At 39.9% G+C, this 14,205-nt stretch overlaps 1 protein-coding gene across 7 annotated transcripts in view; it reads left to right on the forward strand.

Annotated features, from left to right (window-relative positions):
• Positions 1-14,205, forward strand: part of Snx29 (sorting nexin 29) — a 560,183-nt gene that overhangs the window by 145,837 nt on the left and 400,141 nt on the right. For all 7 annotated transcript variants that reach the window (XR_010039850.1, XM_063226557.1, XM_063226558.1 and 4 more), the window contains 2 exons: positions 1,210-1,273; positions 3,482-3,610. Coding sequence is in view for 6 of the 7 variants with exons in the window: in XM_063226557.1 (XP_063082627.1) it covers positions 1,210-1,273; positions 3,482-3,610 (193 nt within the window). In the remaining variant the exon portion in view is untranslated. The remainder of the gene's footprint in view (positions 1-1,209; positions 1,274-3,481; positions 3,611-14,205) is intronic.

The raw sequence follows: 14,205 nt of genomic DNA on the forward strand, positions 1-14,205 counted from the left end.
TGAATGAATGAATGAACTCTGGAACATCATAACTTTGTTAATTTTTTTGTTTGTTTGTTTTTTGGCTACTGGAAATCGAACTTCGGACCTTATACTTGTCAGGTGAACGCTTATGTCACTGAGCTATATCCCCACCCCAATAACTTTGTTAGTCTTGCAGGCTTTGTTAATCTTCCATTTTGTCTCAGTCTTGCTTCCCGTAACTCTTTGGATCTTTAATCTGCAGCATCTCTTTGTAATCTCTAGAAATGTTTTTGGTTTTGTTGTGTTATAAAGAATTTCAAAATTGAGAAATTTTTTTATGGTTTTGGTCTTATGACATGGCACTTGAACTAAGTCAGTTTTCTCTCTTGTGGCCTCATCACTTGGACTTGTATGTTTCAGGGCCCTCAAAGTGCTTGGTTTTGGGCATAGCTTGTACTTTTAGACATTGTCATGGCCTCCTGCTATATGTGTAATTTTATCCCTGAGTCAATCTCAAAAGGGAAATACAGCTTACAGTGTTTATTAAGTGGATAGAATGATACTAACTTCTCAGGAGAAATCTAGAAGTTTCTAACCTTAAAACTAAATGATAATTAAGAGTGATGACTCCAATGTGTGCAAGTGACAACAATTAAGTTTGATACAGGTCGGAGACTTGAATCTATTTAACTGAAAGGTATGTTTTTCTACCCATGAATGCTTTCTTGTGTTGAAGATATCAGAAGGATAAGGGTATCTTCCCTGAGCAGTTATAGACTATATATTGAAAATACTCTCTGAATAGTGTCACCTGAATGCTAACTATAGAAGGAGGTGTAGGAATAATGATTTCTGTGTCAGTGTGGAGCCAAGTGTCACTTGGTCTTTTGTTTAGGTTGATAAAAAACTATAACAGGGAATAAATCACTGCTCTAAATAGAAGTTGTTTAGGGTCAAGACTTTGGGAAAACACTTAGAAACTGTCAGCTGTGTATGTGCCAAGGAAACACTTCTGCATTTATTCTCATCCCATCCTACCCTTGTGTTTTGTGTGACTGACAACCGTCTGTTTTGTGTGGCTGGTAAAAGTGATGAGCTAGCAGATTGGATCTCTTGGACTTATAGGAATTAGCTTGGAAAGGGAACAGGGAATTTATTTAGACAGTCCTTAGTAATTTATAATCCAGATAGTTGGGTGACAGGTAAGCTCTGCCAATTGAATTTGACTTTTCTTTCTTCCCTTAGGTGAATTGCGGCAAGCCATTGTAGCCATGATGAATAGGAAGGATGAGTTGGAAGAAGAGAACAGGTACTGGGATCTTCACTATCGAAAGATAGTCTCTTTCTTTGGACTGTTTTACCTCTGACACAGAGAGGACATAACAGATGAAGAAATTCTGTTTCATAGGCAGAAGTGACTGGGTTTTCCTTAGGTTTAGTCTGGATGTGCCACTGTCATATATCTAATGAGGCTTGTATGCAAGCAAGGAGTGAAAACCTAATAATAATGGCACTGCCTTAGAACAGAATAAGAATTTCAGAGTAGTCTTGCTTTTAAAAAAAAAACAGCTCTTAATGAGTTATAATTTACATATGCTATAGCTCTTCTATTTATTTTCATTGTACAGTCCAGTGATTTTTAGTGCAATGCACAGATACAGGCATTAATCATCAGTTTTAGAACATTTTCATCACCTCAATAAGAAAACCCCACCTCTCACCTCCCTACTCCCAGAGCAGTCTTTTGAGTAACCTTTGATTGAGAGTCTATTTACCATGTTCCAGATATTAAAATGCTTTCCTTAAAGTTGTCCAGGTCAAGTATACTTAGGGAAAGGTGATGTTAGGATTCTTTTGACTGAACAGATTCATTCTGGATACTGAGAAGGCAAAGAGTTTATTCTTTTCTTCCCATTTGAAACCAGTGCTCCGTGCTACCTGGTATTGACTGCATTGCCACCATCCAATTGAAGTTTCTCAGCTACCAAAGTCTGTTTTGACTCTGGGTGGTCAGTAGAAGTCTTATCTATGATTATCTCCTCCCTGCAGGAAGTAAGGGTGTTTGTACACCTCAATGTGCAAGAACGTGTGTTTGTCACCCTTTCTTTTTTTTTTATTTTTGAGAAAGGGTCTTTCTATGTAGTTCAAGCTGACCTTGAATTCACTATGTAAATCAGGCTAGCCTCGAACTCATGGCAACCTCTTGCCTCATTCTCCTGATTTTATGTCACACTCATCCCTTTATTCAGAGTGGTAATTAAGGGTCCATGGTGACAACCAATCACAGCTCTTGTAGACTTTATTGTGGGCCTTGTTTGACAAGCTTTTTGCTTGCTCTTTATGGAAATATATGAAAGCAAAGAAGCATAATCTCTAAAACAAAAAATGTTTTCAAAAAGGAATTTTTACAAAGCACAGTATTCTATTAAGATAAACTTTGGACAACGGGCTGTAGCTGCTATAGCATTCTCTTTTCTTGCTCTAGCTGAAGCTGTTCTTTTAGAAGAAGCTATAGAATTTGTCTTACCTATGAGGAACATTATTCACTGTCTGTTAATTTCTTCTTCCCAAAGAGGGAAGAAAATCAGTATGTATGTGTCAGGGGGCCTAAGGCCTCAAGAGAATAATTTTCTCTAAGTTCCAAAGGAACACAGGTCTTAAGTGAATAACCAGGGTTCGATAGGGTCCGGATATTTTGTTACATTCTGATGTCGCCTTTCAAGTGTCCTTTATACCACAGTTGGGTCATCATTTTTAAAAAATAGCTATTCAGGTGCAATAAAGTAAACGATCAATATAATCATTTTTGCTCATTTCTCAATGGTAATTTGTGATGATTTGTAGAAAATTTAATATTTTTTTCTGTGTTTCTAAGACTAGGAATGACTGCTGTACAAAACATATTTGGGGGAATCAAGAAATTTGGATTATAAAATACTAGTCATGATAGCGCTAACCATATAGCTGTGTACATTTATTTAGCCTGGAGATAGCAATGAAACAAGGCTCAAAGTATGCTTTGTGGGTAGTAATGGAAGTGAGATCAGACAAGACAGCTGTCCCACAATCGGAGCAGGTTGTCTGTTTTTATGCTGCAGATTATTGTTTTGGCCTCTTGTGACATCTTTTTCTTTGCTAAACCTCTTACTGTGTTCATGATAGAATGTCTCTGTTTAATGTGTTACACCTTTGAAAAGAATGTCTTTAAAGGGACTTACCTGAGATTTGCCCAAGTCATTTTTTTTCTCTTGATCTGAGTTGTCAGATGGCTGGCCTACTCCCAGGTGAGGCTGCCACAGATGATTATTCTGGGGTTCATAATAATCATTATTCTTAGGCTCTTGGCCCATGCTTGCTGTCTCCTTATATCAGTTTATTTGAGACAGACTTGAATTGTGTTCACATAGAGCCTTATGGACAGTGATTGAGTTAGGCCCTGACTTAGACCAAGAACTGTGTTCTGGGCTTGATGGGCTCTAGGTGACAGTGTCTGAACTGTTGGGACTCCTCTTCCCAGGTCACTGCGGAACCTACTTGATGGCGAGATGGAGCACTCGGCTGTGCTGCGGCAAGAGGTCGACACCTTTAAAAGGAAGGTGGCTGAGCAGGAGGAGCGACACACCATGAAGGTCCAGGCATTAGCAAGGTAGGGGATTGCAAGGGACCAAGAAGTAAGAACATGAAAGCTTAGTTAAAGCCAGGCAGAACTTTCATGTATACGTTATAACTTGTAAAAGTATAGTGACCAAAGAAAATAAAATTTATGCATTTCAATTTAATTTATTCAATGATACATATGCTTATGGTTCAATATTCAGAAGATTAAACTATGTGAGCCCCTCTTTTTTTTTGTCCCTTCCATTCAATTTGCTGCATAGAAGCAATACACATTATCAATTTCAGAGATCATCAAACTATTACAACCATTTGAGTATGTATTCCCTACATTCCCTTTCCCTGCCCCCAAATACCACTCACAGTATACCTTGGAGAGGGCTCTGTGCTGGTGGTTATAGGAACTGCCATCTTTTTAATAGTTCTTGCGGAACTATTAAATGACACTTAGTGGGTCATTATCTGACTGATGAGAATTTGTTTAAGCAGTCTCACAGCAACTGAGGGTGTTTTCAGTCTTTTGCAAGTACTAATAATTCCATAACTAATGACCTATGTGCTTGTTACCTGGTTCACATGTGAGTGCGTTTGTTAGAAGCATTCCCATAAGTAGACATGTTGGGTCAAGGTGCAGTGCATTTGTATGTTAGGGAGAGACATTAACTTCCCACTGCAGATGCTGAGCCAGAGATGTCCCACAGCAGCGTGCCAGATGACACCTGTGTCCCAGGTGTGCGTAAGAGGGTAGGATTCAGGTTTCAAGTCCCTGATAATATCATGGAAGAAAAAGGAGGGTGGTAGAGCATTTTTTCATTTGTATTTCTCTGATTATGAATATGATTGATTCTATTTTTATTTAAGAGCCTTTTTTTTCTGTGATGTTTATATCTTATTAAAAGAAAACTTCAAAAAAAAAAAAGAAAATGTTAGTGGACAAACAAAAATGCAACTTCCATAAAAATACACATTTTTTTACTTAATTTGTTCACATATGAACATATTTTTATATTCTGCACTTACAATCCATAGGCCATTACTTTTTTATTTTTTGGTCCCAGGGATTGAATTGAACTCAGGATCTTGTGTTTCCCAGGCAAGTGCTTGAACAGCCAAGCTAAATCCCCAGCCCCTAGCCCATTATTTTTTAATCCATCTACTTCTTTTATTTACTACCACAAGAGCAGTTTTTTTGTGGTAACTATTTTTATTTTCAAGAGCAGAATATATTTATTGGGGGAAGAAAACTTCAGTCAGACAGACAGAAGGTATCTTTTCAAGGGACTTGTTTAGAGCCATGTTTACTCTTTTTATATACTTGGTATAATATTTCATTGAGTTACTGCAACATAGTAAATTGGCCAGTTTAATATGGTCAATTTAGCATAGGGTTATTTCCAGTTTTCCCTCCTTTCAAATGAGGTAAGGAGTTTATTGCTTGTTCTTTAAAAGTGGTTTTAGGTAAGACCAAGAGAAAATTAAGACTGGGGCTGTTCTGGGGCACCCAAGGGTTGGGTGACATGCATGGCAGCTTTGGTGCTGTGAGGTAATATAATTGTTGTGTATCTGTAATTGAATGTTAGCACCATGACTTCTTATCCAAGTTTCATCCCTTTCTTTCTCTTCTAAAAGGACACCTCAAGAGCTTTAGTGCTAGTTAAATGACAATTATAAATAGTAATAAGTACTTACATTGGCATTTTCTTTAGTGGTTCTCCATTTCATCCAGCTATGCCAGAGCTTTGTGGCATAACTGCATTTGGTGTTCACAATAAACACTGAAGTCTTTAGGGACACTGGCTCTGAATCATCAATGACAATAAGGATTATATTTGCTGTCATTTTATTGGCTTGTGTTAGAAGTCCGCTTAGCTCCAAGTTCTACACCATTACTCTCAAATTGTGTGCTTGTGTGTGAATTACTCAGCATCTACAGATGTGTGTTTCCTCATCTATGAAACAGAGGGTAGCCTTACCCACACAGGCAGATTGAATAAACAGGAGAGTATGTAAGATGCCAGGGTGCTGGATATGTACAAACTATTGTAAATATGTGTAACAGTAAGTGTATTTTAACATATGATAATTCTAGGGCAAATTTTGTTCATAAAGTGGGTATAAAAAACTGATTTCCTAAGTGGACAGTTTTGTAATTGGAAGTCTTCCTATAACCAATGAGTAGCTAAGAGTTTAAGGCATCTGAAAGTTTGTGATTTGCTGGTGAGACATCTATAAAACAGATGGACTTTTGAAATGAAGAAAGCAGACTGATTAGTCTTGTAAGTTTTGACAAACTTAATAGCTAGCATGTTTCAGATAGCGTTCACCTTTGCCAGATCTATGAAGTTTCTTCTTGCCTCTGGCCAAAGCAGGAACATCAGTCTATGTTAGAGGATGGAGAACCTCTTCAGGCAGCTGTTGCTTGGGGTCTGGGAGTATGGTGGCTGATTGTACGTATTCTGAGTGTATTTGTGTGTGTGTGTGTGTGTGTGTGTGTGTGTATTACTGGTTTTGAGTATGACTATAAATCAGAAACATCACTGAGCAAACTCCAGATTTGGATACACACATTGCTTTTGCTCAAAATTAATGGCTCTCTCATGGTTTAGCAAAGAACAAGGTCATGTAACTAGCCCAGTGTTTTTGCGCCCACAAGCAACTGCTGGTTTCTCATGTGGAGTGATTATAATCAATTGCAATGAGACTGTGTAAGTCACTAAATAATTGATTACCTTGCTTCCTGCTGAATTAAGGAAAATAAGGCTATGAGACATGCTAGAAGAGCGAAGACCCAAATTTATATGAGAAATCCCTTTCAAGGAAATGTGTTAGTCTCTTATGCCACTGTAACAGATTACCACAGATTGGATAGTGCATAATGAACAGAAGTTAACTTGGCTTATGATTCTGGAAGCTGGAAAGTCTAAGATTGAGGGCCTGTATCAAGGGCATGCTGCTGCATCATAACAAGGCTGAAAGCTTCACATGTGTGAGATAGTGAGTGAGCAGGGGGCTAAGGGACTGAACTCAAGTTTTATAAAAAATTCACTCTGGGTAATGACATTAATCCATTGATGAGAGCAGCATCTTTGCATCCTAGTCTGGTTTTAAAGATCTCTCCTTTCAATATTGTTGCATTGGGGGATTAAGTTTTTAACACATGAACTTTGGGAGACACATTCAGCCATAGTAGAAAGCAAGTAAGCATGCTTTTTGTCTTATTGTGGGGACTTTCCTGTTTTTGCATATTGTATTAGTTATTTCTTGCTGTGTAACAAATTATCTCCACACTTGGTTACTTAAAACAACAATTTATAAACCCCTATAGTTTGTATGATTTAGGAACTGGGAATAGCTTTGCTGCCAGTTAGAGTCTCATGAAGTAGCAGTCAGCAAGGGTTGCTGTTATCTGAAGTCTTGATTAGGACTTTTCACTCATTGACTGTTGACTGGAGGCTTCAGCTTCTAGCCATTTGTTCCGATAGTGGGCTTCCATGCTGAATAACCCAAGAGCAAGAGAGTACCTTCAAGACGTTTTTATAACCTAATCGGGAGCCGGCACGTGATTGCTTCTGCTGTATTCTCTGGTTACACAGATCAGCTCTGATTCAGTGTGGGAGGGGAATATAAGGTATGAACATCAGGAGGCAGGGGGCACTGAGGGCCGTCCTAAAGGTGGCCCACCATGCGCAGGCTTCTTCCTGGAGCCAGAGGTCTTTTAGAGAGGTAGAAGTAGTAAGATATCTGTATCTCTCTGGAAAGAGACTTATTAAGTTATTTGCTCACATGATTGTGAATGCCGAGTTTATTGTCTACACTTGGAGGCCCAGGAAAGCCAATGATATAGTTTGAAGGCTTGAGAGCCAGGAGGCTGCTAGTGTTGAATGCCGTCTAAATCTGAAGGACCTAAGAACTAAGGGCAGGAATAGATCCATGCCATAACTCAAGTGGTCAGGCAGAGACAATTTACCTTCTTCTGTTGTTTTGTTCTGTTCAGGCTCAGTGGACTAGATGATGCCCTGCTGTACTCATAAGGGCTGTCTGTTTTACTTAGCCACCAATTCAAATGCTCATTTCTTCTGGAAATACCCTTATACACATGCAGAAGTAATGTTTCAGTTTTGTGGTACTAGGGATTGAACCACACTAAGCTGCATCCTTGGCCCTTTTTTTGTTTTGAGACAGGATCTTGCTAAGTTTCTCAGGCTGGGCTTGAACTTGAAGTTTTTCTACCTTAGCCTCTAACAGGTCTGCAAATACAGGTGTGGCTAAAGGTAATGTTTAATTTGATACCTGAGAATCCCATGACCCAGTCAGATTGACACATAAAATTAACACCCACACTACCTAATTTTCTCTTGATGCACTCATCTTCTTTCCTACACTGTCTGTGTAGTTTGGTGGGCTGACCCTACTACTCCCCTCCCTGAGCTCCAGGAAAGAAACTGGATTGAGGCCTGCACAGTCGGCTTCCTCATCCTTGGCCACCATGATCCCATCTAAGAATGACATATGACTAAACTGATCTAGTTACAGCATTCTTGAGAGGATATGGTGAAAGTCAGGAGTTGTTGGCCATTTGAGAGAAGATTCTAACCCAAGCATCAGCTATACAGTGGAGAAGAAGTAGGAGAAGCTGTCAATGATAGTATCCTCTGAGCTGCTGAATCCAATCTTTCCTAAGCTGTTTTTTTCCATCTGATATTTTAAAAGTGTTGGTCAATATATTGCTTTTGTTACTTAAGCCAGTTTGTGATTGCTTTTTCTCTGAGTTATAGTCTACAGTCCTGGCTAAGCGGAATTCTTGTCTGGATATTGGGGACACGGAATAGGTTGTGTTTTCTCCGCGCTGATTTATCCCTTCAACAGTTAAGCTGCCAGATCCCTGAAGTGACTTCAACTCTGTCTAGGTTTACCAGGGGAGGAGGCTATGTGCTTAAATAGAAACCCATTGGGTTGTTTCAAGAGCACCACCAAGGCTTTTCCTGTCTCTCCTGTAGAGTCCAGCCTTATTATTATGCTGTCATTACTGCTTCTCTGTCCTACTGGACAGCCCTGTGCACTGGTAAAAGCGTGTTAGGTGATCAGGCCTCTCTCCCTTAATCCATCCGAGTTTCTTCATTTTCTTTAAACTTTTAAAAGGAACTGAGGTGGCACAAATCATTCTCTTGCCCACTTGAGGCATCAGATGGCCCCCACTGGCTTGTGAGAGTTATATGTCTGATCCTAAGTGGGGGAATCACCCAGTATAGAGATTCTGTTTCTGATGCTGTCACTTGTTAGTGTGTCTTCTCAAATCTGTTTCTTTTAACTAGTATCAACATGCTTCTGAAAGCATAAACCTAAGACAAATTAGCATTGGTTAACAGGGGGCCTTTTGTTGCTGTAGCTGTAAAATCCAAGAATTGTCACTTTAGTCATGTATTGTCACCCCCAGGTGCTCCTATAATACCAGTGATTATCTGTCCCTTTCTCAGTTCTTTGTCCTCTATGTGCAGGCATCATTCTCTGTATACAGTAGCAAAGATGGCAGCAAGCCTGTTCAGGATCCAAAGGGAAGAGACTTTCTCTGAGTCTCTGCTTCTAATGTTAGGAAGGCCACTTCATTAGGTATGTTGTGGCTAGAGGGAGCAGAAAGCCATGACTGACAGCCTTATTAGATCCTCAAGACAGGTATTAGGCAGATAAAACCATGTTTCTTATATTTCCTCTTGTGTGTTGGGTTGATTACATGAGTTAATGCTCTTAGAGCACTCAGTATAGCTCCAGGCCCTTTGCAAGTGCTCAGTACATGGTACCTGATTTCTTCCTACCTGGTGCCTTAGCCATGGGTAGATAGGGATAGTGAAGCTATGTCAGTATCTGTGACAGCTCCTCCTTTGTCCAGCTTCCCCTTCCCGTGAACATTGTGAAGCCTTTGGCCACTGGTTCATTTCATTTGACCTTCAGCTCCTCTTGGTGTTTTTCTTTTCTTTTCTTTCTTCCTGGCATTGTCTGGTCAGTAGGTGTTGCTTGGTTTATTTGGGCTACTGAACTATGAGATCTGCCATGCCTCTTACACATGTGAAGCTGAGATCTGATACACATAACCTGCAAAGAAGGATGGAGCAGTGGTTTGGGGAACTCTGCTAAGATTCTCCATCTAATACCTTTCCATCTAATACTGTATTGGTTTTCAGTGAAAGTTTTAAATCTTAGTTTTTGCCTAACAGATTAGTCATTGCCTTTTTCTGATTTTAAATCATTGGAAAGATATGAAGACTGTGCTCTTCGTGAAAAGGACAGTGAATTTTTTCAGTTTATATCTCAAGGCATTGATTATGTTTTTATTACCAGGCAAGTGATCAGAGTTGAGATAGTCAACAAGTACATTGGCTTGAATTCTCAGCCTGTCTGTGGTTTGGAGTCAAGGGTCTGGGAGTCTGGGCCTCTTTCTCACTATTTCCCCAGTCAGAACACATGATCTGACAGGAGCAGCAGTAGATCTTATTCTGCTGCCAACCCTGGCAGTGACTGCCTCAGATTCTGGTTGAGAAGGATATTGGGAATCTCATTTGAGCTTAGTAGGAAAGAGTGCTATTATTGGTTAGTTTCTTAGTAACTTTTGTTTCATTGTGGAGACAAAATAGCTGGGACTCAAAGTGAAGGGAGGAAAGGTTTATTTAGCTCATAGTTTGTAGGAGTTTTAGTACATAACTGTCTGGCTCCAGGTTGGCATGGTAGACAGACATTGCAGAGGAAGAACAACAATTTGCAGGGGACAGAGGGTAGCAAAGCAAGCAAGAGGGCCAGACACAACTCTTTCTGTCCCTTACATTATATCCTGGCTACGGGGTTAGGGTGATGTCAGACCAGTCAGTGGATTGATTTAATAATCACCCACCCTTACCTTATTCCTTTCACTTTTAATCCTAGCATCGCACCATGAATCAACCCCAGCATCGTACACTCTAGATTCAGCCACCTCTGAAAAAGCCCCAACTATGACTATAGGAAGCTTTAGGAGTTACATCTAGACACAAGCTATAACAGTAAGGACTGCTATGGACATGGAAGGTAGTGGCAAGCATGCCCAAGAATTTGCCATCTCTGTGCAAATGGAGTAGTGGAAATTGCTTCCAATAAAGTCCTCAGGCCAACGTGGCAGCATCATGAGACAAAAAGGGACAGAAATTACCATTCAGTTTGAGAAAAGAATCTTACCACGAAGAAATAGCTTAGACCCATTATATAAAACAAAAACCAAAACAAAACATTCTCTCAGGCTTAGGGTCCAGAAATAAGGCCTAGCTTCTTTTTTTTTCAAGATGTCATTCAGAAAATTTACATTTGCTTTGTTGTCTGTTTTGGGAGCCCATGTTTATAGGCTAAGAGTTGGGGAAGAAGAGGAATGTTTTTTTCTTGAAGAAGATGTACTATACTAGACATTGTATTGTTCATGTAAAAGTCCTGCCCACATTTCTTCCTTATTGGACATTAGCCATGGCTTAGTTGTATTTTCCCTTGGTTCATAGAGGGGTTGAACTCTCCCAAGCATCAAAGTCCAGCCAAATTTATTCAGTCTGATCAAGATAATTCCATCATTTTCTAGAGGAACTGGTTCAGGTAACCATGGCTTGATCCAGCCAGGTAAGATGGTTGTACTTAGCTTAGAAAATGGGTATGTGATCTAATTTTGGTCAGGTAGACATAGTTGGAGCTTTGTTGGTACTTTGGAGAAACATTATTGCTTGCTTATCTGATGGCTTTTCCTTTATGTGTGTGAAGGGATAAAGGTTAGCACTGCCTTGGCCATTTTGCTATTATAAGGGACAGTAACCTTAGCGGGAGGCACATACAGTGTTTTGGAATGGAGAAGCGGGTGAAAGAACTGGTTCTCATGACATCACCAAGGACTTGGTCAACTTCCTCTTGCATGTCTGTGAGATACTTCTAGTTTTGGGTGCCATTAAATCTCTGTTGCTCTTTACACCAGTTAGAGCTGCATTTTCTGTTTCTTCTTAAGAACACTTGTTAGTACAAAAAGTTTTGGTATCTTCTGCCCCATTTAGAGCTAGGTAAGGATCCTTCTTAATACTTTTCTGGAGGAACTAGTAATTCCTACACAGGATTGTTATTTTCAGTCCTACTTTGGGTATTCATCCATGTACTTACTGTCTTCCCTTTTAGAGTGTAAATTCTGTGAGAGAAGTAGTAACACTCTTATGCTTACCCTGTTTTCTTTGTACCTAACACAGTGCCCGGCACACAGCAGCTGTTGAATAATATTGGTTAGTTGAAGGAATAAAAGAACTGTGGGGCCAGTGAGAGTGTCACCTGCTCTAAGTGTTACCAAGAAATGACAGCTCTTCTAACACTGTGATAGTTCTTCTGTTAGCACGACATATCCATTGAAATGAACTTTAAACTTACTAATGGTAGTTGCTTGTCACTTGGTTATAGTTATTTTTGGGAATTAAGACTTTCTGGAAATGTTTCAGGCATCCTAAGTCTTGGTGCTTAGAGTAGTTAGGTAGTGAGAACCCTTAGCCATAGATGGCAGAAACCTACCCCAAACTATCTGTGAAAAAATGTAATTGAACTGTTTATGCATTTAAAAACTTCAGGGAAGCACTAGGTGTGCTAGCTGGGTCAAGGGGCTTGGAGATAGCATGCTTATGTCTTTTCATGTCCCTTTTCTCTTTCTCTTGATTTTGCCTTTATACTGAGGCTTGAATTTCTGTGACACTAGAGGGTTTCTAGCAGCCTCAAATCAGTGGGAAGAAAAGAGGACTTCTTATTGACAGGTTGTGTAAGGTTCTTGATTCATTTTCATTTCACTAGTGCAATGCTTCTCTCCTCTCTTGTCTCCCTCCTCCCCCCTCCCCTCCCCCCTCCCCCCTCTCCATCTCTCCCTCTCCCCCTCTCCCCCTCCCCCTCTCTTTCTTTCTGTCTGTCTGTCTGTCTGCCTCCCTCCCTCCCTCCCTCCCTCCTTCCCTTCCTTCCATTCTTTCTTCCTTCCATCCTCTGTCCAGGCCTGGTTGTATGCCCCTCTGAAGCCAGGAGGTGGCAGCTTTTCATCACTCTAATCACAGGAATGGGAACCCAGGGCCAGAGGAGTTTCTCAAGAGGAAAATCAGGATGTTCCTCCAAACCGACAGTAGCAGCAATAGCAGACATCTGTGGCATTGAGGGTGCTGGTGGTAGTGGCTTGTTTCCATGTTATGCTTGAATATATGGATGCTTCATAGTAAAGGCACTGTGCTGTCACTCATATTCCAGCTTGTCCTTGTGGGGTTAATGAAATTTTGATGCAGACACTTGTCTGGAGCCTGAGTGTTTCTATGTTGCTGTCTCTGTTGTGTTTTTCTTTAGTCAGATGGTTATGTCTGATAAATTTTGACCTCATTAGTAAGCACTAGTATAGTCATTTTGACATCTTTAGACTGTTAGAGTCAGTATTCCTTTTTTTAAAATAAACATATTTGGTGACATAACTTTACTAACCTGAAATGACATTCATAGTTAATATAACCTACCTACACAACTGGTTTTAAAAAGCACAATCTCCTATCTGTAACATGAAATAGAAATAGATTTCAGTATACATTGGCTAGGTACAGCTATGCTAGAAAAAACAGCACAGTTAAGTGCTTGAACTCTTTATAATGCATGAGTTTGAACTTAAAGGAGGTAAGAGGATCAGACTTGTTTTTTATTAGAAATACAGACAATGAAAAAGCAAAGTAGGGGTGGGCCTGAGATAAAAAACTATATTCAGTGTTTATGAAGTTAGATTTCAGGTTCAGATTCTGAATGAGTGTTTCTTCCATATGAATGCCTGCAGGACTCAGATCTGGGGCGTGTGAACTGCCTTGGACAGTCAATGCCCTTGGCTCTATCGTCACCCCTGATGATCAGGTATCCCTGCACACTTGTGCTACAGCTCTTGAGGGCAGCACTGTCCTCATGAGAACACCAGCATCAGCCCTTTTTCTAGGTCTCTTCCTTAGGGGTGTTTGCAAAGGTACCATCAAGATTTTGTGTTTGGGAGCCTTTAGGCTGCTGCTGCTGCTTCTCTTTCTTTCTTTCTTTCTTTTTTTTTTTTTTTTAAGAAAAAAAGAAATAACAAAAATCAAGAAGCAAACAAATCAAAATAATAACAAAAACAAACAAAAGGAGAACAACAACAACCAAGAACAATAGCTATATAGGTTTTCAAAACAAGATGATTGGAGTTTAAGAGTGGTTGTTATGTTGCATATTGTTACCTTCAAAATAGTTGTTCAGGTTACCAGATATAAGAATAAAATAAAACAGTAAAATGGAACAAAACATTGGATTTCAGAAACAGAAGAAAATCCTCCCAGTTGCTAAAAATACATATTGATGTCTTCCAAATAGGTGCTCAGACTACCAGCTTTAGGCCTACAAAGTCAATCGAACAATATAAGCATTATTTTTTTTAAGTTTAGTTGCTATCATCTCAGCCTGGTTTCCTCTAAATCAGCCCATTGCTTACAAGGGGTGGGGGCAGAAGTAAGGATTTACTGTTCTTGTCTCCCAGCCTACACACTGACTGGCTCACGGGAAGGCATAGTTTGGCTTCTTGATTCTTTTCCTGTTCCCCATGGCAGCTGTCTGGGCTCA

Source organism: Cavia porcellus, unplaced genomic scaffold (genome assembly GCF_034190915.1).
Source record: "Cavia porcellus strain 051 isolate PalLab524CR breed Dunkin Hartley unplaced genomic scaffold, mCavPor4.1 scaffold_16, whole genome shotgun sequence".
NCBI lineage: Eukaryota > Metazoa > Chordata > Mammalia > Rodentia > Caviidae > Cavia > Cavia porcellus.